Source organism: Condylostylus longicornis, unplaced genomic scaffold, assembly GCF_029603195.1.
Source record: "Condylostylus longicornis isolate FDR11 unplaced genomic scaffold, ASM2960319v2 ptg000101l, whole genome shotgun sequence".
NCBI lineage: Eukaryota > Metazoa > Arthropoda > Insecta > Diptera > Dolichopodidae > Condylostylus > Condylostylus longicornis.
In genome coordinates, this window is record NW_026578069.1 from 585,132 (window position 1) to 611,536 (window position 26,405).

At 25.2% G+C, this 26,405-nt stretch overlaps 1 protein-coding gene across 1 annotated transcript in view; it reads left to right on the forward strand.

The window, feature by feature from the left end:
- Positions 1 to 2,133: 2,133 nt before the first annotated feature.
- LOC129614133 (protein gooseberry-neuro-like) overlaps positions 2,134 to 26,405 on the forward strand; it is a 46,285-nt gene continuing 22,013 nt past the window's right edge. The window contains exons 1-3 of the mRNA XM_055528535.1: positions 2,134 to 2,197; positions 5,330 to 5,643; positions 13,812 to 13,923. Of these exons, the coding sequence (XP_055384510.1) occupies positions 2,134 to 2,197; positions 5,330 to 5,643; positions 13,812 to 13,923 (490 nt within the window). The remainder of the gene's footprint in view (positions 2,198 to 5,329; positions 5,644 to 13,811; positions 13,924 to 26,405) is intronic.

Sequence of the window (26,405 nt, forward strand, 5' to 3'; positions counted from 1 at the left end):
TATACATAAAATATTTGTTGTAGTTATTAAAGAATTCGCGCACATCGTAAAAGTAACATATCGGATTAGCGGATAACTTTAAAGTGTGCAAATATAATATATATGTATATAATATAAAATTAAATAGATACTTAAATTTATGCTAACAAAAGATGTAAAAAAAAATATCACAAGATATCGTAGAAAATAAATATAAATATTAAATGGGAGGTGTCCACCTAACCCATCCACCCAGCATATCATTTCTTTATCTTCTTTATCTAAGTTCACAAATAATAACAAATCATTATTTTATGTGTCATCTATTCTATATGAATATAAATTTAAATATCGTATATAAATATTCAATCAAGATAATATTTAAAAAAATACTGGTCCATATTTACGATATTTGATTTAATAAACACAACGACAACGAAATTTTAATCATATAATATAATAAAAGAAGAAAAGGTGTGTAAATATTTGTAATAATATTATTAATAAAATAATAACAGTAATAAAAAAAAATAATAAAAATGAACACATTTTTAATAATAAAAATTATATTCATCTCTTTTATTTGTATGTTCTTCCGTGGCAACTCATAAGAAATATTTCTCTCTTTTACTTCTACATAGAAGATATGAAAACGAAATATCCGCGAGCCGCATATATTATTATTATTATTAATATAATTTTTATAAATGTACGTATGTGTATACGGTGCCATATGTTTGTAAATCGCAGTTTTATTTCTTATTTTTTTTTTTTGGGATTAAAAAAAAGTTTTATCGTCTTTTTTTTTCTTCAGTATCAACACGAATACATCAGTAGTGATGATCGTGATCGCGAGTTTATTGCATATTTAATATTTATACATTTTTTTTAATTATTAATATTATTTTTTTTTTTTGTGCTTTAAAAAAAAAAACAAAAATACCGTTTTTCTATTAATCTTTTTATTGAAATACAAAAATGGATAAAATTATTATTAAACAAAGTAATTTAATACGCTGTGCGTTAAACGGTTAATTCGGTAGATTTTTTAATAGTAAAAACATTACTGTTATCACTAAAATATCTAAAATAATTTTAACAAATACATTATTTAGAATCTCATATAATTGAATAAAAATTATTTCACACCTGACTGCTTTACCGTTTTAAATTCGTGTTCTATTTTCTGTCATTTCGTTTCTCTCTTCGTCTCTACATGGCAAATTGTAATGAATATGAAATATACCAGTGTAAAATTAATTACTATATACCATGGATAACTATTAATACCGTTATATCTCACTTCATATTTTAAATAAATTAATTAATTTAAAAAAATATATATAAAATAAAAAAGAAATAAATTAATAAATTAATTAAATCAATTTGTTATGCCTAAATAGCATGTCAAAATAAATATATGTAATTAAAATTAAAAAAAAATATTTTGTCTAATTAAGTGATTAATCAAATAATAAAATAAATTCGTTCTTTATAATTAATTTAATTAATTATATTGCAATTTAAATTATACTCGTTCGTGAAAATATTTATAAATATTTAAATAGTTTGTTTGTGAATAGAACGAAAACCCTTCTGATTTTTCAGTGTAGGCATTTAATTATACAATATATTATAATAAATTTTAAAATAAAAAATTAATTAATTAACATAAAAATTATATTTACATATACATATATACTCGCATTAATATCATAATGAAATTTATTTAATTAATGTAAAATGTGATTTAATTAAATAAGAAATAAAAAAAATATATTTGAATAATATATGAATGTTGTATATTTTAATTTAAAAGTGTTTAATATTAATTGCAATTAATTATTATTAAATTAATAATTTTAAAAATCTTATTTACATTATTATGCACATATTATTTTATTATTTATGTCAATTTAATTTTACTGAGCTAATTAATTTACAAAATATAAATTTAATTGCAAATTATTTAAATAAAATAATATGGTGTTTTTACTACTAATACACAAATATACAAATATAATTGAAGAGAAAATAAATATTAAAATTAAAAAGTGTTATACATATTATATTTAATTTATTTATAGATCTTTAATTATAATAGAAAATCGAAATTAAAATTTAATAATTTTATAAATATAACGGATTAATAAAATGGATATGACTGGAGCTAATTCAATTAATATGAGACCACTTTTTGGTGGATATCCCTTCCAAGGTATTCATAAATTTTACTTACTATACTGCATATTACTGTATATTTATATACACTAAAACTTACAAAATTTTGCACTAACTTGAAATGAGCCCTTGTATTAATTTTTTGTATATCTAATTTGGACGATATTATAATTAATTCTATAGAACAATATTAATCACAACTAGTTTTCATACAAACTTTACTATTCCCAATGAGAAATATTGTTAAATTCATGCAGTCTATCATTTTAGTTATTCACTATTTCCATTAGTAAGTATCTTCAGGGTTTGATAGCCATCTCAACAGGCTGAGTAACCACTATCACAGATAGTGTCGGATGTCGCGAATATACTAGTAATAAATAAACAGACACATTACTAAAGAAAAGAGCTAGCGCCTCCTTTTTACGAACAGTGCCAGTGTTGTTCTCAGAAAATGCATTACATACTGCTGGTTAGTCATTCGAAGCAAAGTCAATAAATGACGAAAATTTACTTGGAGTACTTGGTTTGGGATGTTGTCTATGAATTCGACAGCCCAAAGAAAAATAGACACAGAAAGATAGTTCTTTAAGAAGATAACACTTCCAGACTAGACCTTCAAGTAAAACTTGTCTAATTAGGAAGCTGTTAACACTCGAAAATTATATTAATTAAATCTATATAAAACCACTGATTAAAATTTGCCCGTCGGTATATGCGCTATAATGAATAATCAACTGTTTTATCAATTTTTAAACGTTTCATAATATTTCTATTACTATTTTGTAAAATCTATCTATAAAATTACATGAAGCAATTATACAACATCAGGATATTATAAAAGTTATAAAATATAATGTGCTGAATAATTTACTAAATCTACATTTTGTATTGTATATTGATGATTTAAATGGCATGACAAATTATTAAAAACAATTTCAACTGATCTATTATAAATATTCAATTTACAATAAGTTCGACACCCCCAATATTCTACTCGTTGCTACTCATTACAATAATTGCAAGGGATTATACACCGAATAACCTAATAATCATAATTGAACTTTGTGCTTACTAATTGAAATCTTTTAATTTTATTCATAATAATTTCATTACGCCTACGGTATATTTATCTAATATATAAAATATATTTATCTAATTATAAAATAATGACAATTTGTTTACCAAAGTATCAATTTACTGAAATTAATAATAACTAAATTAAAAATTTTTGAATCAAGTGGGCTTTTTATATAATATTTAGGAAATCGATTCAAGCGCTTACAAATTATAAGCGCTTGAAATGATTTTATTAATTGCATTTTGCCGACAGTAAATAGCAACAGTAAAATATAAAAATAATGATATTAATATTCTGAAGAATCTATAATAATTAGTAAATTTAATATTATCAATCTTAAATAAATGACATAAACGAATATTATCACGATAGTTACCCCCATGAAAATTCTAAAATGATTAACGAACACCTTGAGGTGAAATTTAAAATTTACTTAACTTATTAATCATTAATGTTATACTGTTTCATATTCGATTAATTTACACTCGAAATTTTTATTGAAACAATTATTTTTCGGTAGCTACTCTCTAAAATTTTAATTCAAACTTATCGTTGAACTGAGAATGCATGAAATAATACACAAAATTGCATATATTTGGGGGCTATTAAAATTTGTTAATAAAGCAATATTAATCTACGCCGTTCTATTATTTTAAGATAAAAATCAAATATCGTACAACACTATAAAATTTCATATAAAGTCGTGTACTAAGTATTTTTCTTATTTCAATTGCAAGGAAAGCTCAATAAAGAAAAAAATGCTTTACCGTCGCTTTTTATATCCTGCACCTTTGTGAAAAATATATTCACTTTGGTATGGAGAGTGTAACCACTTGAAGGAATCGTCTTCGATAAGAACATATATATATATATTCTTGCTCAGCGCAAAATTCTGCGTTGATTTAGACATGTTTTTTCTTCCGTTATAACTTAAAAACGAATAATGCAATCGACACCAAACTTTCACAAATTGTTCCTTTTCTGCCAAGGACGGCTAGTGTTATAATTGGACCGATTAGGATAACGGATTCGGGTAGCTGCCATACAACTCTAAAAGAAAATTTTAAATATTTGGAAAAACATTAAAGCTACATTCATGAAACTTGGCATTAATGTGTCCACTCATAGGTCAGAGGTAATATCCGGGAAGGTTCTATTGAGTGGTTTGACAGGTTCCCATAATTGCCATTTCTCAATGTAAACTAATTCTAGATGTTTCAAAAACAAATTTTTAAACTCAGATTGTCAAAGTGCAAGGTATTATTCTGCCGGTTTATACTGACTGAAACGTGTCATTATAACAATTATATTGTCTAAAATTGCCATATTTTGCATATGAATGTGTTTATTTTCTTATATATAAGAGTATGGAAGTTTTTTTTATAAAAGTTGGTCTACTATAGTTTTCATCTCCAAATTCAATTTTCACTTCAAATATAGTTTCTTTAATTTTTTTTTTGTTTTTTTGTTTCATTAATTAATGTTGTTTTAAGCAATATTTGGTCAAATTTTGTTTGATAAATTCCAACTAGAGCAAGCTGTCTTAAACTTTTACTTCTGAATTATTAAAAAAATTTGGTGCCGGTATAACAATTATACAAACCAGAGAAGCTTAAAACTGTTCTGTACTGAAAAGCTTTAAACTGTTCTACGATAATTTTCAAACGCAATTGAATTACTTATAAAGAAATTATTACGCACATTAAAAAACGTGTTATGAGTTTTGAGCACTTTTTCTTCAGAAACTCATCGGCACTTTATAATATATCAACATCAATGAAATATTTTCGCTCCCATAATCTATTAAAAAATTAATAATTAATCATAATTATACAAACATAACAAAAACTAGTTAATTTAAAATGAAGTAATTTATAATTCCATGTAAAAATTTATTTCTTTTTTTTAGATTTTTAAGGAAAAAAATAACATATTCGTTAATCACGCGGGAAACCGTGAAATTATTTAATATATAATTAAAGAAACAAACACAAGAATAAGAGCACTAATAAATATTAATAAATATTAATAGTTTTATATAAAATTTCTAATTTATAATCTAAAATAAATTTATTTGTATATTTTTAGGACAAGGCCGAGTTAATCAATTAGGTGGTGTTTTTATAAATGGTCGACCATTACCAAATCATATACGACGGCAAATAGTTGAAATGGCAGCGGCTGGTATCCGACCTTGTGTAATTAGTCGTCAATTAAGAGTTTCACATGGCTGTGTTAGTAAAATTTTAAATCGTTATCAAGAAACTGGTTCAATAAGACCAGGTGTTATTGGTGGTTCAAAACCAAAAGTAGCAACACCAGAAATAGAAGCAAAAATTGAAGAATTAAGAAAAGAAAATCCAGGAATATTTAGTTGGGAGATTCGAGAGAAATTAATTAAGGTAATTTCATATTTTTTTTGATATAAGTTATAAAACTATTTTAAAAGTACTTTTTGGGAATTCAAGAATAAGATGAATACAATTCTTTTAAAAAGAATATTGTTACTTTGCTACATGAATATTACCAATCCTTTTACAATGATTGCTCAAATACTTCTTCGACAGTAGTAGAAAAAGATATATGCTGAGCTGATCTCAATGCCATATCCTTGAAATGCTTACCATTTTAATTCAATAATCAGAATTTAAATATTGCATACATTTTATTTCTTTTCTTATAATCTGAACAGTAAATTTGCACTCTCCCTAAAAGATATGTTTGTACACATAAAATTAGTAAACAATTTTAATTAATAGCGTTTCATGAAATTATTTTCTGCTCAACTTAATACCCTCTTCAATTTCCGTAACTCTTCATCTTTATCAAATTCCAGTTTGTCACCACTTTTCCAAATAAAAATTTTAACTTTTTAAAATTAGCTTTTCTCTGTTATTGTTGAATAAAGCACTACAGATAGAATTTCATTTGATATCAATCAAACAACTCATGTATAAAACCAAACAATCCATAAAATAATTAATTTGTTACGGTAATGAAAGGATATCCTTTTCCATAAAAGAAAAATTTAAGTTAAATCGCCTTTTCACCTTTAAAAATATTTAAATTTCATAACTGCATTCACAAGGGAAACATTTGTTTATATAAGACGAAAAGGAACGCCGCAACATTTTTGTTCAAAAAAAAATAAATAAAGCCCAATTCAAATTAAATATTGATTCATTAATTTTGTTTTTTTTTAAGATTTTTATCTCACAGTTGATACAACATTGATCCACAAAAAAATAATAATCGATTTAAATCAAAATATTGCATCATCGATGAGATATAACTGAATATTTTTACATATTTTATAAAGAAGGCGTTAATTTACCCGACAGTAATAATGTTAGCATTACGAAATATTTTAGTATGCGATGAGTGATATTGTTTCAAGGAAATTTCAAAAATTTTACATAAAAGTCTCATACAAAAATTCAAATATACTTTTATACCCCATATTCTCTACATCTTTCCTTTTTCTTTTCTTTATTTCCTTCTCTTTCTCACTTTCTATCTCTTTCTCTTTTGAACTTTATGGTATTCCTTGTTATTCTTTTCTTGAACACGTGAATTGCAATTGATCTTTTTCAAAACTTTTATGTAGTAAACGAGCTGAGAATAAACTTTCAAGAAATACAATGTATAGTAAGCGAGAAACTTGAATTTTAATTTTAAAAATAATAAAAAATTAATAATTTTTTATGAAGTAAAAAATAAAACTTTTTTTAAACGCAACTTTAAAACAAAAACAAAGCAAGAACGGCGAAATTGTTTGATGAAAAAATAAAAAGAAGAGTGCAAATTTTATTGCACAATTTTTTTGATCTTTCATTAAAATTCTGTAATTTTCTGTTTGAAAAAATTACAAGAAAAAAATCAAAGAAAAAGACACGAAAGGTTTCGTGTGCCAAAAACCGGTGCACAACCTCATTTTATATTCAAAATCAATGATACGTCATAATGTATATGAGTTTTATACCAATCAATTATTGTTACCTTTTGAATTTATTCACAATTATTGATGTTTTTACAGTTATATGTTTATGTGTACTTAGATTACAAAATAAAAGTATACATATAAATACATAATATCGTTTAAGCATAAGTAAATCTCTTTTCTTGTGCTGAATAAGATCCGCACTTATCAGTGGTGGCTTTCATACACAAAGACGATCTACGGATCTACATAAGACATTGTTTTTTTTCTAAGTCATTTAAGTTTTAAATAAGTGTTCCATTGTGACAGTGTTCTGTTCTAACACCTTCAAACTTTAACACCATATAGCCTTGAAGACCTTTCTTAAACAGTGCAATTGTGGCAACTTATCTGATTTTTTATACCCTGCACTTCGTGAAGGGTATATTAACTTTGGTATGGAGTTTGTAACTACTTGAAGGAGTCATCTGCGGTATGGACATATATATATATTCTTGCTCAGCGTAAAATTCTGAGTCGATTTAGACATGTCCGTCCGTCCGTCCGTCCGTCCGATCGCACGATAACTCAAAAACGAATAATGCAATCGACACCAAACTTTCACAAGTTTTTTCTTTTGTGCCAAGGACGAACCCTATTGTTATTGGACTAATTCGGACAACGGGTTCGGGTAGCTGCCATACAGCTCAAAGAGTTTATTTTAAATATTTCGAAAACTAATAAAGCTATAAATATAAAATTTTGTATACATGTGTCCAATTATATTCTACACATGCTCTAAAAATTATAATGGGATAGCTGCACCGGTTCGGGTACCTGCCATACAACTCCAGAAGCTAATTTTAAATATTTGGCAAAATAATAAAGTCAGATTCATGAAACTTGGCAGTTGCGTGTCCGATTGTAGATCAGATATATTTGTGAAGTTTTATTGAAATTCCTTGACAGGTTCGGGTACTTGCCATACAACTCCAAAAGCTTATTTTAAATATTTGGAAAAATAATAAAGTCAGATTCATGAAACTTGGCAGTTGTATGTCGAGTTATAGGTCAGATATATTTCTGAAGTTTTGGTGGAATTGCTTGGCAGGTTCGAGTAGCTCCCATATAAGTCTAAAAGTTTATTCTTAATATTTGGAAAAATAATAAAGTCAGATTCATGAGACTTGGCAGTCGTGTGTCCAATTATAGGTCAGACATATTTCTAAAGTTTTGGTGGGATTGCTTGGCAGGTTCGTGTAGCTCCCATACAAGTCTAAAAGCTTATTCTTAATATTTGGAAAAATAATAAAGTCAGATTCATGAAACTTGGCAGTTGTGTGTCCGATTGTAGATCAGATATATTTGTGAGGTTTTAGTGGAATTGCTTGACAGGTTCGGGTACTTGCCATACAACTCCAAAAGCTTATTTTAAATATTTGGAAAAATAATAAAGTCAGATTCATGAAACTTGGCACTTGTATGTCGAGTTACAGGTCAGATATATTTCTGAAGTTTTGGTGGAATTGCTTGACAGGTTCGAGTAGATACCATACAAGCCTAAAAGCTTATTTTTAATATTTGGAAAAATAATAAAGTCAGATTCATGAAACTTGGCAGTCGGATGTCCAATTATAGGTCAGACATATCCGTGAAGTTTCTATAGAATGATTTCACGGGTTCGTGTAATTGCTACACAATAACGAAAGGTGCAGGGTATAATTCAATCGGTTTATACTGACTGAAACGTTTTTACTTGTTTTATTCTAAGCGTGCGCGCATATATGATACTTTTTCTGTGTGGAATCTCGCGATTGCAATTTGAAAAGCATCATATCAAGTGTATCTGCTTTAAGTTTCGTAGAAAATTGATATTGTTTTGTGCAAAACAATTTTCTTTTATATTTGATTACCTTAATAATTCACAAACTAAGTAAAACCTCTGTGATGTTGACGAGTTATTATATTCCTATCCTTTTGCTTAAAAATCCAAACATTGCAAAAACGGGTTTAAATTTCTGAATTTAAGGTAAATAAATGTGTAACATTCAAAATTAAGTACACATACCATGAGTTTAAATATTGCATTCAGTGTTTCAATTAAACCTTCAACTTATATTGATTAAGAGAATACGTACATACATAATTATCTGAAATATTCGGAATGCAAAAAAGTTCTTAGCAGTACAAAAGTTGAAGTACAAATTTACATTGAAGTGTTGAAACGAAATGACACAACTGTTTTTTCAGTGTCACAAAAAAAATTATTTAGGTTGCCGTCATTCAGTTGTTCTTATTAAAAAATAGAAATACATCTATACATTTTGGTTACAATACATCTTATGTTGCATTTGAAGAGAATGGTAAATACTTCGAATGGAGCTAGGGAATTATTTAAACTATTTGAGAATAGAACACCTCCCAATCTTCCATTACTCCAAACACTTTCTATTACGCAAGCTCCTGCAATGAAAAGTTTTTAAGAAAATTTAATATTAATGTGCCAAGTTTTTTTATAAGTCCGTCACTGGAATCTTTATATCTTCGGTTTTAATGATTAATCAACATGATTATATAAGATAAAAGAGAAGATTTTTTATGTTTTTGTTTTTGTTTTTTTTTTTACCTTTAAATTTCCAATATTCATTGTTCTTTGTGATAGATTATGATCCGAATCTAAATTGTTCCATATGGAATTTAAAATTTTCTTTTTTTAATATTGCTCTTTGCTTTCAGCTTCTCTTCAATTTTTTTTTTATTATTGCAATATTTTTTTTTATAAATATTGCCAATATGCTAAATATTACATTATTACATACGTACAATCATATACAAATAAATGTATATATTACATTGTATATACATATGTATAATAATATTTGTTATGTATATATAGATGAACTTCAGAACAGATCACCTAAAGGTGATATTCTTATTCGGGCGTGCATAATTTAGTTCAGTAACATGAATTTACAACAAACAAAATGAAAAAACAAAATTGCCGCTCATATATTGAATATATATATATATATATATATATATGTACATATGTATATAAGTATAAAAATAACTGATATGTAATATGGATAGTATGACGTAGATTTGAAAAATAAGTTTCAGTAAATTTCAAGGAATTACTTTTCAATATTTTAAGAAACAGATCCTTACATACTTACTTGCTTTTGAATAAATTTCTCTAATAAAATACCATACATATAATATCAAAGAGCATTCAGAAATACCAAAACAACGTACACGTACCTTTACTGTATATTAAAAAAGAAAAAAAAACTGAAGAATAAAATACTTTAAGAACTTTGTTTACGGATTTTAACTGTTACTAATTGCGCAAATGTCTGGGCACACAAAAAAAAAAAGAATACTTATAACGCAGAACAAAATAAAGAAACAAAAAATTAGTACCTTGGTAATAAAGACCATACACACAAAAAGAAAAAGAGATGGCAATACAGCAACTCTTCTTCATCTTCTCTTCCTACTAGTGTGCCTTTCTTATCTTTAATACTTTTTCTTTTATATTGGCTTTGTAAATGCTTTCCATAGTTCGGATTTCTTTGCAGACTTTAAGACGCTTTAAAATGGTTGAATAGTTCCGATATTTTTTTTTCTTTTTTCATTTTTTTTTCTCATTTGCGTCTGTTGTTTTTTCGGTTTAGTCACTCTTTTTTACCTTTGTTTTATTTTTATTTTATAGTTTTTTTTTTTATTATTTCTAAGTTTACTTACAATTTTATTATTGTTGACTGTAATCGCTCATTTCTTTTGAGATTTTGAAATCAGCACACTCATATTGACTATAAAATAAGATAAAAAATATTCAAAATAAATCTTATGGAAAATCTTTTCATTCAATATGCTTACGTAAGTTAGAGAAAAGAAAATAATTTTTTTCCTTCTTTTTAATCAGCCGATTTCCGAAAACTAAATATTTCTATGAGTTCTAATTTTGCGTAAAAATGCATATTAAATCAATTTTGAAAATAAATTAAAGGAGAACATGAATTAAAAAAGAAAAAACTAAATCTATTTTACTGCAGGGGTTGTTAGCAAAAGACAAAAAAAAAGTAGGAACAACAACAATATTAAGAGTGTTTGAGTTAAAAGAAAATTTTCATTCAGAAATAATTTTTTTTTTGTGTTGTTTGGGGATTCCGAATTTCGAATATTAAATCCTCAACTATAATATTTGTATAAATTCTAAAGTAAATCATAGAAAGAAGTAAAAATGTACTGAAAATTACAAAATTTTAAATTATTTTTTAAGAGCTCTCTATCATATAGTGTCAACGAGAGAATATTTCTCGTAAAAATTTGGTGAAAATCAATTAGAACTTATGATTTATGTCTATATAATTATGTATTAAAACTTTTTTTCGGAGTTCATATTCGAAAGTTACAATAAGCTGTATTTGGAACTGTCAAGCTGTTAAGACCTAAAGAAATAAGGAAAACAATTGAATTCCTTCTGGGAGAGTCCAGAATTTCACTCTATACTCAACTTGAACTAAATATTCACTACAGCCAAATAAGATCCTCAGAATTTCAAAAGGTATTTGGATTTTCGAGTACAATAAGAGGTTTCATAAGGGGAACGAACCAAGCACTGTAGCTGTAGAAAAGAAAATACCTACAAACCACAGCTAATGGACCCAAATATTCGATAAATGTTAAATATTTTGAAACAACCAACTTATTTAAAACCTTAAAGAATAAACAAATTAAAAATTTTCCTCAAGATTAATAGTGCATATCTACAATTTTTATCGAGTGCCTACTTCTATAAACTTTCGTTTTCACAAAAAAAAACAAAATGTCCCGATGGTAATCCAATTTACAAAAACTGTCTAAGAACAAAAAAACAACGAGTAAAAATCTTAAAGTTACTGAAGTAATAACGTAATATAAAACTCAAAAAGAAAAACCGACTACCGGAAGTAACAGTGATAAAATAGTTTACAAATTTTCTTAGTTTTTTATGTATTCATCAACCATAGGTGGCACTGGCACCCATTGTTTGTGATCTTTAGTAAAGGCATCAGGTCGATCTGATGACAAATTTTTTTCTAAAATTTTCAAATATTTTTATTATTAAAAATTTGAAAAAAAAAAATTACTATTGGCTTGAGGCTATTTTCTTTTATAATTTTAATATTGGTCTAAATCTTTTATTATAAAAACATTATTGTCGACAATGGTTATAGTAATTCTGGAAAAATTGGATTTTTTTTGCACTTGCAATTCATTAAAACAATATATTTTTATTTTATGAAGAAACAAAAGAAGAAACAGTTGATTTTTAGGATTTTATTTTGCATTTGTATGGAAAAAAATCATAATAATTTGTTTAGACAGGAAACAAAGTGTTCAATACAATTGAAATAATAAGAAGGAATACCACGTGGTACATAAACAAATTACACATACGCGCATTGTTTCAAATACACAAAACAAAAAAAGTAGATGTAGAATAGAAAGCTTTTGTTTTCAAAATAGTAGGTAGTTAATAAAAGGATTTCCGTTGAATATTAATGTTCATTCACAAAGAGAATGATAATGAAAAATTTATTGGCTTATAATTGTATAATAGAGTCTTGCATATGTTGCGAATTATTTGTGAAAGATTAAAATGTGTTCTTCTTTTCTGTTTACTTTATCACCTGCTATACGAAAATAATATGTTTTTAAATAAAAAAAATATTTTCCTAAAGAATGACCTATTAATTTATTTAACTGATGTGATTTAAAAATTTGCAGAACGCCATATTGAATCAAACAATTTCAAGAGAAATTAAGCAAGATATGAATGATCTACCCGTTCGCATAGATTAGTTTCTTCAATCCAAGTATTCCAAAGAAAGAAATTCGAACAAATATCAAAAATGAAAACATAGATATATTCTTGAACTTATTTTTCAGGCTAGTTTGAGTAAAAGATGCCAATACAATCGATTAACATGAAGATTTGACTAGGGGGTTGGTTTAAACCGGACTGCTGATTGCTTATCAAACATGTTAAATTTGATCAAACACATTCAACAGATCTCAAAGAAATTTTCCTCAAAGATTCTTCGCTTATTATAATTTAAAACAAAATTTAAAAATTTTTTTTTGTTTTTATAAGTATTTTTCGAATTAGGAAGGGCGTATTGAGAAGAACTGAAATTAGTGGGCTTTTGCATATTTACTCTAAGCTCCAAAAATAATTTCCAAATGACCAATTTGAAAATTTTTAATTGACCAATTTGAAAAATTTTCAATACATTTGCTTTGGGCGGGATATAAATCAAAGAATGACTCTGTGCTTATACAACAATAAAATTACCATGTATACGGAACTCAAAATTGCAATTATTAAGCGAATTTCCCGATAACTTACTCACCCTTCAATTGCGAATACTAAGTCTAAAATTAGCGACAAAAGGTCAATTTATACAATTCAATAAATAAATAGAAAATAAATAAGAACAGTTCAATGTAGTCTCTTAAGCACTATTTAAAATTTATAAATATTATTCTAAAAATTTTTCTTTAATACTTGATTTTTCTAAATTTAAAAAAATATTCTTTCCTTTCATAACATGTGAAAATAAATTGAACAACCATAAATGAACAATCATATGAATATTATAGCAAGGAATACAAGATCCACCATCAACATCATCAATCAGCAGATTATTAAGAGGTTCTGATCGTCAAACAGAAGATGGTCGAAAAGATTATAGTATACATGGAATCTTAGGTGGTAAGTTATTAATTTTTCATATTTTTTTTTTCTTATTGAAAAACAAAGTTGTATCATAAATCATAATTAACTTTTTATCGCCCAATAATCAAATAAGAGCAAAAAAAAAATATTACACTCTATCTCTTCAGTATAATAAATACTTGAAGTGTGCAGCATCCCACTTAAATAATGGTAGCATTTATTACAAGATGAAGAAATACAAATGAACATTTAAACACATGTGGTGTTTTTAAAAATTTAGAACAGTAAATTACTTTGAAAGGAAAAAAAATTATATAAGTTAAAAAACAAAACCACAAAAAAGTATTTTACCAAAAAAAAAAAAAACCACAATTATTAATGCTTCTGGATACCAAAGTTTCAATTTCCACAAAAATCGACAAAACTTTATTATTTGTACAAAATAATAAAAATGTTTTATGAACATTTTCAATTTGTATTCCTATAGGATTACTCAATATTTCTGGTACAGGTTTTTATTACGTGACAACATCATTGGAAATGGTGGAAACTGACTATCAGAAAGATTCAGGGTTTTGCTAAAATTCAACGATGAAGCAAAGATTATTGCTACAGTTATAATACTGCTATGTAGATAGCTATACTGCGGTTTATTCACCCATCTAGGAAGGACTTAATGTGTTCATAGGCTCTGCACCCTAATACTTTTTTTAGGAACTTAGGAATCAAAGAACTATAAAGATAGAATGATTCTTGCTTTCGCAAATTTTTATTCTCAATTTTTGGATTTAAACAATTTCTTTTTTAATGGAAAACCTTTCATATAATTTAAATCTCTTTAAATATTAAAATGTTCATTATTACCAGGGCATTCAAAAATATAGCCTTAAGCCGTTTCGTACATTATGAAAATTTACAAAATCACAAAAAAAACCAGAGTAACATAAAAAGTGCAGAATAAATTTTTTTCATGTCGTTATGAATAACTTTAAACAATGGAATCAATCTTATAAAACCGCATTCTCTTCATAACACAAGTCAAAAAATCGGGAAGATTTTTGTTACCATTTTTTAATTTATTTTTAATTAAATATTTTAACAAAAAATTCCTGTAGGCCTTTACAAATTTTATAATAATACTAAAAATAGTTTTTAGTTCTTTTTATGCTATTTTGATTATTGTATACGAATTGTTTTCACATTACCCTATTAAACTACAGGTGATTTTGTTTTTTTTTTTTTTGAAACCCTTTTTTTATGCGCTTTTAATAATTCACAATGAATAGATCACCTGCTGATATTTTAATGAATTTTAAATATTTTTTTTTAACTCCTTATTTAAATTTTTTTTTTTGTTATTTTTATAAGAAAAGTAGACAACACTTGACCTGATGATACATTTATGTCTCCCAATGAAAGAATGTACAAAAAAAAAAATTTAAAAAGCAAATTAAATTCTGTTTTTTTTTTTATTCCTTTTCAATCAACTCAAACTTCTTCTTGTTATATTTCAGTAAGGTGAGATATTTCGGCTGCTTTAAAGACAACTTAGATTTTAAAATTTAATGTAAACTCACATAAATCACGAGATTTTGAACTCATTATAATAATTATATTGTATATTGATTACCCTTTATATGGTTAATCCTTTATATATATGTTAATAATTTTGGCGGTATTCTCTTTCTAGATATAAATATACCTTTAGTCTTTTATTTTATCTTTAATATTCATAATTTCCTTTTATAACTATTTCTATTATAATAAGGTATTTTTCTTTGTATATATGCGTCCCTTTAATATTTCAATAATAATTTTAATATTCTAAAATGATTTTCAATCTATATAATCATCTAATTTAATTCGATTCTTATACTCGTATATTGATTCTATATTCGATTCTGTTATGTGTTCTATACTCTATAATATAAAATACTTGAAAAATATTTGGTTTTTTCTATGAATTCTTGTTGATTATGATAACAAGATGTTCCGCATTAGGAGCCAATTCTTTCTACAAAAAGAGTAAAAGAAAATTTAGTCGTACATAAAGAAACATTTATTTTATTCTAATAGTTTCATTCTAAAACGTCGGAAACTCAAAATCCTTATTAGCAAATTAAAAGTAAGGGTTTTAACATAATATCGTTTGGTTTCCTTGAGTGAAATTAATATTGTACTATTGTCGGAACATTCTCGTATATTGTTTATATTAATATTTAATCAGCTAGTTAAGGAGGAGTGGCCGAATTACTGCTCTTACTGCAATAAGCACTAAACCAATATAAAAAATTTATTTGTTGAAATTTTACGAAAATCTTCGTTTTTGTAAAATTGTTTTTTTCTCATTGCAATAATTTGTTAAAATTCAAAGGTATTTATAATGTAGATATTTCAAGTTCAATGTGACACACTCTGTTTCAATGGAACACAATAATTTTGTATTCAACGACCTCTATTTGAATAATTTAAAAATACATATATATATTTTTATCATTATTACTATTATTATTATTGTTATTATTATGTTTATTATAACTGATATACAAACCTTTTACACAGACAAACATACTATTAACTAAAAAAAAAAAAACTTTGAATTAACTTGGATTGCGCCTTCAAAATAATAGGAGTAAATTCTCTTTTCAAAAATAACATTTTTTATTACAATATTTCATTTTGTAAATTTAATATTCAAAGAAAATGCTACAAAGAAAATAATAGAACCAAAAGTACAAGAGACGGGTGCCGTCGGTCTCTTTCATTTAAAAAAAAAATTTTTATTTTCTTGAAAATTTAGAACAATAAAGGCACTGGTTTTTATATTAGATCTTGGTGCATATTGAAGTGCATGGTTATATAACTTTGAAAAAATTTTTCTCATGAAAATTATTGCGCTTATTTTATTCATAGGAAAAAACAAATATCTTCGGTTTTTGTTAAAATAGTTAAGAACGTGTTGTTATAATGCAATAGCAATAATTATCAATATTGCTGGCTTACTGAAAAGTGAAATTAGTTAACAAAAGTATGTAGATCATCTTTTAGTTAATTGAAAAGATGGTAGCATAATGAAATTATTTTGCAAAATTAATCCAATAAAATTATTTGCACTGAAAAAATTTCGGTAGAATAAAAATCTAGAATTTCATCAGAACTCGATTATCCAATTTTTGACAAAATATTTTAAAAATTAAGAGTTTCAATTTGAAGAGAAAATTGTTTCGGCAAATCAAGGTGAATATATTAGATTTGCTAGTTTTTTGAAAATTTTATATATTTGGACATATTTATACGAGCTACAAATTGAAATCGGTGATTAAGCTGATTAAGCAGTGATGAAAACTAATGTAAATCGGCAGCTATAATAGTCACTTCTTTAAAATAATACCCCAAAGAAATACATTTTTAAATTGAAATTTAATAAATTATATAATACAAATATTAATTAATTTGATCTTTTAATTAATTTTTAATTAACTAGTATTCACATTTATCAAATGCCTGTTTAATAAATGCGGAGGCTAGAATTTTACTACTTAATATGATTTAAATATAAATTATTTCAAGATTCGCTCAATCATTTATCAATTATTCAAATTATTCTTCTACTAATGTAAAATTTTCCAGTTAGATGGCAAAATAAAATTTATTGTAAATTAAAAATAGTATTTTATGTAAGAACGAACAAAATAGTTTTATAAATAGTTTTATAATTTCGTTATTGATTAGAATAATTGATCACCTAGATTTTCACTCAAATAAAATTGAAAATTGTGCGCTTCATTGACTTTTTGATTTGCCCTAGTCGTTTACTATAACTATGAAAGCTACATCATATTCACATCAAAAATTCATTCAAGCAAGGGGGCGTGAATATATTATTTAAATAGGATTTCTTAATATCCATACCTAATCTGAAAGAATAGAAATTATAATTGTTCACTTTCAGTTTTGTAATTATGATTTTATTATTAATCAGAAATTTTATCATAAAATTTCCAGAATATTAAAAAAACTGTATTATTCCAAGGATATAGAACAGATTAATATAAATATTCAATTTGATAATTAGGTAATCGTTAGGACGAACTTGAAAGGATTTTCAGTTTTTCTTTTATTTAATTTATGCATAATAATATTTTTACTTTTCCTTAAACTACAATGACAATTTAGTTTTTGAAACATAAAAACACGTGTGGTCAAAAAATTGGGCGTATATTTTTTAAATAACATTATGTAAAATTTATTGTATTCGTTTTTTATTCAATTGTACAAAGGTAATTAGAAAATATTGTAGCTGCATTTTTCAAATATTTAGTTGAAGTATTTAAAAAATTTTATTCAGAATTATATTTGAACATTTACCGCGACTCCTTTTATATTTGGCTTCATGTTTATTTTATTCAAATACTCAACCCAAAAGCAAAATTTTCAAATACAATGCAAAGAAAAACAAAACCTTGTAACTCAGACACAAAAAAAAATTCATACAAGATTATTTACAATACTACCTCTAGTCTTGGTTCTATGCTCTGTACAGTCTTGGTTACAATATCAAAGAGGTTATTAAAAGAGTCAATTAAATGACATTTTATTAAAAATTAAATTTTTGCTCCATTGTCCTCCCTAAATCTTACGGGATGTAAAACAAACCTGAAACTAATGGTTATATTCAATTAACAAATAAAAGACTCTGGCATAAGCATGAGTTTTTGGTACTTTGTTTTCGCTGCATTAAAACTTTTGTTACAATTTTCCTTTATAATGACATGAAGCAGAAGATAAAAACGCAAGCATGAAGACGGGTTTGATTATTCTAAATTGTGTTCCTTTTTTTAAAAAATCTGTAAATTCGTTCAAAACTTTGCCATTATCGAATTTAAATTTACAGTTCCATTGCCTTAAATCCAAGAATTCGTAACTGAATTCATATTTCAGTTCTTTATTCCAGGCCATTAACCATTTGGTTTTTTACTCACTTTTTATCCAAACAAAAAAAAATATCCACAGCAAATTTTAAACATGCCTACAATGCAAAGAAAAAAAAAACGCATTCATTTAATATCAATTAATTACTCCGTCAAATTCTAAATTAATTAATTTTTTTTTATAGAATTATTAACATATAATTAATCTAAATAAAACAATATTTAATCAAATAAGAAAACCACCATCATAGTTCGAAATTTAAAAAGTTGTAATTTAAAAAAAAAAACAATTCCATATTAAAGAACAAAATTTTTCCAATTATTATAAGTTGAATAAAAAAAGAAAAATCAGGGGGTTTGACCGTATCGAAATATTTGTAAAGAATTTAATAAAAAACAAACACAAATTAAACCGCAGCCATTTTTTCTTAAAACAAAAAAAAGAAGAAGCATTAAGAAAAAAAAGCAGCATAAAACTATTTTGCTCACCTGAAATAAATAAAAATTGTTAAGTAAAAACTGATCGTATACGATTAGAACGTAAAACATAAACGCAAAATATATACGCGAGATACAATAATAATATAAAGACAACATGAATTAATCAACTGAGTTATTTTGTATATGCAAGCCTACAACAGTTATGGTTATTCACGCATCTTTTAAATTCTAAAGGTTTACTGATTCTACATATGTAAATACAGATGTAGATATCATAACTACTTAATAATACAAATTTGTATTCACACATTTATTTATAAGTACCTATATTGTTATAAATAGGGTGTTTAATGTAAAAATGAAATTTAAGTATATACAATTGGAATAAGTGAAATTTTAAGTAACACAAATTTATTATATACGTAGAATTGTCAAATTTATTATATACATAGAATGGAAAACTTTTGTATGAAGACGATTTTCACAGCCCAACCAGTTCAGCCGCATGCATTTCCAAGTAAGAAAGTCACATTATAAAATATGATTTAAAAAGTCAGAAAAAGGGAATCTTTCAGGAAGAAATTTTAATAGTTGTTTGTTGAAGAATGTTGATAGATATTTCATGATGAAAATTAATTGCTTTTAAAATATTTGCAATCATTCAGAATGTTTTACTTGTTCAATGTATTATGTAATTGTTCAGCGTTAACCTACGAACTAAGTTTCTTAAAAATTCGCGTAAATTTAGGATCCAAAGCACATCACATAGAAATATGCATACCATAGCTGTAAATGGTTCAAAATTAGAAAGGTCAATTTCTCCTATAGTTAACATATGCCAATTTGACATTTTAAAGATTATCATGGCAAGCTGTTTAAAAAAACACAATTCACAATTATTGCTCTTCTTTCAAAATACTTATCAATATTTTTTTCTATTTACATAATTTCGGTAATCCGGATAAAAAAGCTTACCATTAGTACAAATTTTGATTGTAGGCTTGATCGAAACTATCGGACAATAAATAATAAAATACCCTGTCTATTATAGGGTATTAACATAATCATATTTATTGAGAAGATGCGCTCATTTTTATTCTTTTCATCTCTTGTTTTTAACTCTTTTTTTTTTTTGTTTATTGTTTGTTTCATAGCTTCAGGTGAAGAAATTTATGTTTTTCTTATTATTTTTCACGCTTTTGTTTTTTTCTTTAATGATTACATTTAAAACAAAAAAAAAAAATGAAAAAAGAGAAAAAATGATAAGAACAGAAATCTCAGGTGCTATTTAGAAGTAATCGCATAAAATTCGGAGTGTTTATATTGTAGTGTGTATGGACGTGTGAATGTTTAAGAACGCGAGCATTGTAATTAATAAAATAACAAAATAAGAATAAAAAGTAATAGCGAACTTCTTATAGCTCGTGCGCTCATTCCGATTTAAGTACATAATCAGATATAAGATTTATTAATAAATTTTTTTTTTGTACTCTTCAGCTTAACTTTTTTTTTGTCAATTTCTATAATAATTTGGAACTTGAGATGAGCTTTTTTTTGTAGAAAAGGAATTTCTTCTTTTTTTCTTAAATAAGCGTGTATACATATGTACATACATATATAATGCAGTTAATTACAATATTTTTTTTTGGTGTGTTTAAATTAAATTTTCCACAGGTAATTAGTTCGAAAGAACAAATAAATGAAAAATAAATTTGATATAAAATGAACATATAGCGTTTTTTTTTGTTCCATAGTTTGGAAAGAGGATGAATTCATATAGTCGTGTTTTGAACTGCCACAACTTCAATAAATTTTTGTTAGAAATATTCCTACATATATTTAAGAATTATTACTAGAGTTTTCTTTCTTAAAATTTCTAAATTAGCAGCTACCAACTCGTATGTTGATTTACACTTCATTTACAATATACGTGAGAGTAAACAACAATATGTGAGAGAAAATTTTACGGGTAAATTAAAAATAATAAATTTGTCTATACTTAAAAGAATCGGGAATCGCTTAGAGGAAACCTTGTTTTCAGTTTAAATTCAACAGTTTAAAATTGAGCATCATGTACTGAAAGTCACGCGTACCACTGAGAATTTGTATTTTATACATTAATGAAGCACCATTTACATTTATATGTCGAATTATAAAATAAAATTGAAAATAGGTGAAATATGTTGGAATTAAAATTAAAAATATAAATTAATTAAAATATTTATTTTAGATTTTATTGCATATTTGTTGTTTTCATATTCAAATGTGAGTATATACGGCACAAAGCAGTGTTGGTTGATGCTCACACCAGACTATGGCTTCGATATTTTTTAGTCAAATATTTCATAATAAAAAGTTGATGCAACACCTATTCAGACACTGTTGCAGGATAGTTTTCTATTTGTAAATTTGTAATCAGCTTTCAAACTTCTTTACTCCTTACTACTCTATTGAATTGACAGACCAAAAATATCTAAAAATATGAAATTAAAAATTGTGTTTTTGCTATCTTCGAATTATTCGGAAAAGAAAAAAATATTAAAATCTTAGACAATCAAATTAAAAATGCTCACTTAATTAATTGGATATGATATATGTATGTATGAATATTTTAATTCGACACGACTGTACACTGTATATAGTGTTTTGTACTACTGCACGTATAATATGTTTGTGTCTGTGTTCTAAAAATATTTGAATTATTCAAATGAAACACCTTCATTTTTCTTTTGTTCATTTTTCATTTAAAATGTAAGAAAAAACAAAAAATTTATAAATTCTCAACTAGATTAAAATTATGACAAAAATTATAAATTTAAATCAGTTTTCTTCCATCACATACATACATACATACATTTATGTAATAATATACAAAATATAATAAATTTTGAATGACACATGCCACAGTGGATTCATATATATACAAAAATATTGGAAAACATCAAGATTAAAAAAGAGTAAAGAAAAATATTATAATGTAAAAGAAAAAAAGTGTATAATCGCGTAACCTTGATTGATGAAATACCGACTGAGACTCAGCTAACTAATCGTGATCACTTTTATAAGTTCATTGTTTTTCTTTTCCTTTTAATATCATTTTTAATATTCTAAAGTTTTAATTCCGACTTCAAAATTTTAATATAAAAATCCAGTGGAAATTAAAAAATAAAAATTTATTATTTTTTTTTTTCGTTAAAAAGCGCTCACTCAAAATGTCTACTGAAATTTTTGACTTATACCGGCAGAATATTATTATAATCAGTGATTACAAGTTAACTGTGAGTCATTTACTCGTATTATAGATGGAGAGATGACAATGGCTTAAAAATAGAAAAACAATATTTAAAAAAATTTTGAAAATAACAAAATAAGAAGCAGGTTAAATGTCAAAACTCGCGTGATTTTTATCAAATTTTAAATTTATTCAACAACAACAAAAAAAACAAATTGACATTTTTACACCTAAACTCTAAGCGGTTTTTCAATATAAAATTATATTCAATTTATGTAATTCTAATAAAAAAAAAAAATCGGAAGCTTATTATAAATTTTAGACAATGTTTTAAAATTTTTTTAATAATTATGTGGAATGTATTAAATGTATAGTGTTTATTGTAATAATATTATTAATAGTGAACATTGTATTAGTGTTTTAGTGTTTATTACTTTAATATTATAATTGAACATTTAAAAAATCAAGAGAAAGAAGAAAATAATTCTAAATATTACAAAAATTTAAAAAATCAAAAAACAAATTTTAAATATTCCTTAGCCTTTATCTTATACTGCAAGTAATCGAAACAAAAGTTGAAAATATTTTGTGTTTAAAATCTTTCTTATACTCACTCTAATTGCACTCCATTGGTAAGCACGTTTTTATTTAACTCATAGTCTACTAAACGAAATTAATTTGTTACAGGAAAATTAAAATGTTGTAATTTTACATCAAGTGGCTCATATATTTTAACACACTCACCACACGATATACCTTATGATTGTCCAGGAGAATTTTTTTCAATATTCTTCTTATAAATTTAATGATATACGATTTATAAATTAACACGAAATATTAGAGTTTAAAGATTTCTATTAAAAAACGTCATTATTATATTTGATTATTACTGAAAAGTTATTTATAAGTATTTTGTTATACTTTTTTTTTCTACTGAATTACCGCCCACCATATCCGTTTAAGGCACCGTAATAGTATTATTCAGGTCAATAAAATACCAGATACAAATAAAATAATTATACAGAATGGCAACATATAAATATACTTTTCAGTCGGTATTAAGTATAACAATTGAAAAGAAATGATTTTTATAAAAAGGATTAAAAATATAAAAATATTTTTTGTTTTATAAAAAAAAAAAAAGGTCTCGTTCTTGTATAATGCTTGTAATTTTACCAAAGAGATTAAATATAAAAAATGTTCAATATTTTTCAAATATTTTCTGTTTATTGTTTTTTTCGCAAAAAGGATATTCGATTTCAAATATACGCTCCTTCTAATCCTTTTTCTATTTCCGCTTTTCTCAATAAAGTCTTAACAAAGTGCTGTAAACTGAGTAAAATCAATAAAAATATAAAATATATATACATCTGATTATTTATTAACCTGATCAATATTGAGTGAAAAGGAGATCAATTAAAAAAGGATTAAAATTTTGTAAAAATAGAAAAGAAACTTTGGAAAATTGGCGTAGTTAAACAATTTTCACAGAGAGAAAACCATTATTCCAATAAAAGGAAATGTTATTTATAATCATCGTTTAACGTTGAACTTGTAATCGCGAAATGCATACTTTTGAAACAATGCCAATAATAGATTTGTAAATAGCTATAAGCTTATACTAAATTATGCGACACCTAGAAAGAAATATATTCCTTATGCGATCGCAACAAATTATGATCGAGTAAAAAATATTAATACAGGAATAATGCGAAATCTTCTAGAATCAATTCTCGGAAGAGTTGCATTTGAAAATATTGATTAAATTTTCCAATAAAATCTCAATACATTGTGTAGCGCCTCCAGACGTGTTTAGAATTTTAAAACTGGTTGCAACTAGATCAGTACAGGGGAGGAATGAGACTTTTAAACTCTAGTCCATTGAGTCGAACCTTTGAGATTTAATATAAGTATAAAACAAAATTGAACTTGATCCTCGAATCGGTTTTTCAACTAATACATAAATTATATATTTTTAATATTCCATGAACCTACATTTTGTATTTCAGAGTCGAAATTACTTACAAGATCCATAAATGTATAATAATTTTTATATTAATAATATTAAAATAATCTAATTTAAAACTATTAGCCCCCACTTATTACAAAATTTATAAATTTTAATTATACCAATTAAATACGCTAGTGGATGTTAAATATTATAAAACCTAAAAAAACGAAAAATTCCCAAAATACAATTAAGCTATTTAAATGCATATAAAATTTACCTAAATAATTTTTTTTAATAAAAAATATTCCCTTAAAAACTTGAACAAGAATTACTTTCTTAATTACCCAAAAAATCGATCTTCATTTTTTTTTCCTCTTTATTAAATTTTTAATAAATTTCTTAAGCCCACAGCCAATAATAAAGAACAGATTCCCAAAAGAAATTTTAAACTCTTATACCAAAACCGCACATCGTCTTCTAACATAAAAATTCATTCGTTTTTTTCCCTTCTTGTCAATTATTTATAATATTCTTCACCTAATAATTGAGCACATAAAAACATTATGAGAAAAAAAAAATCAATATAAAAAAAAAAAAAACACGAACGTATTTAAATAAAAATGCTGCCTCATTTCATATAATTGTGCGGTAGTTGCTCTAAATTGCGGCAATAATACCACAAATATGTTATTGTCCTCCATATATATATCAAAAATTTCGATACATACATACACCTTAAAATAAGAGCAATAGATGCAAGTGATATAAAGTCAAAAAATTTCACAAGAAAAAACATAACATAATTTTGGAAAACAGAAAAAATACAAAAAAAAACCACAAATAAAAAAAAAATGTCAACTAATACAAAAGCGCCGGTATCCTTATCAAAGGAACCGAATTTTAGCGGTATCTTTGTCATATACAAATACACAATATATTATATTTTAAAAAATAGAGAGTGAGAAAACATAAATAAAAAACATAACCTACTACATTACAACAATACAACAATACAATGTCACCCACTAAGAATTACAAATACAATGGAAGTCAAGTAAAATCAAAATTCCATAATATAAAAATACTATACATATGTATTAACAACAAAAAAAAACAAAAATGAGAAGAAGGTGCGACAATTCATTTTTGTCTTCTTATTTTCTCATTTAAATTTTGATGATATATAAAATTATTTAGGTGTTATGCTTACATGCACTTCTCATTCTACCATGAAAATCATATCAAATTGTACCATACTTATATAAGTAAAGGAAAATCTCAAATTAATTCTCAAATTTCTCTTTTACTCAGCTATGCTGCAGTAATCCATATAATGCTGCGTGATTTAATACACAACGACTTGTTGTAATTTCATTATTAAATACTTACAAAAATAATATAAAATAGAATTGCTTCGTATATAAATATATATATAGGTAGAATGACTCGGCATTCATTCTGATCTTAATGATCGAAAATACAAAAGGATTTTTGCTCCTTTTTGTTTTTCATTCTTTTTTTTTTGTTGTATATCAATACACAGTACATACATATTATACATTATATACAAAAATTGAAGAATTAAAAATATGACAATAAAAATGGAAGGATAAAGGTAGCAAAAATTTTATTCGAAATAATTTTTAGCTCTATAGTTTATTAGACACACAATTTGTGATTAATTTTATATTATTGTATTTTTGTCGCATAAATCAGTTGAGCTTGGATCATATAATAAAAACCTGAATTATTAAAATTGGTCATATCGATACTTTCAATAAAATTTGACCAAATCAGATGAAATTAATTAATTTACGAATGACGAGACAAGCTAAACCGCAGCTTTGACCCTCTATGTTATAAATTATTATTGTTCATTAATAAAATTCATGGTATTACAATAATTTTTATTATACTGTATCTTTAAAATTTTGTTAAATTTAAGAATTCTATATTTTTAATG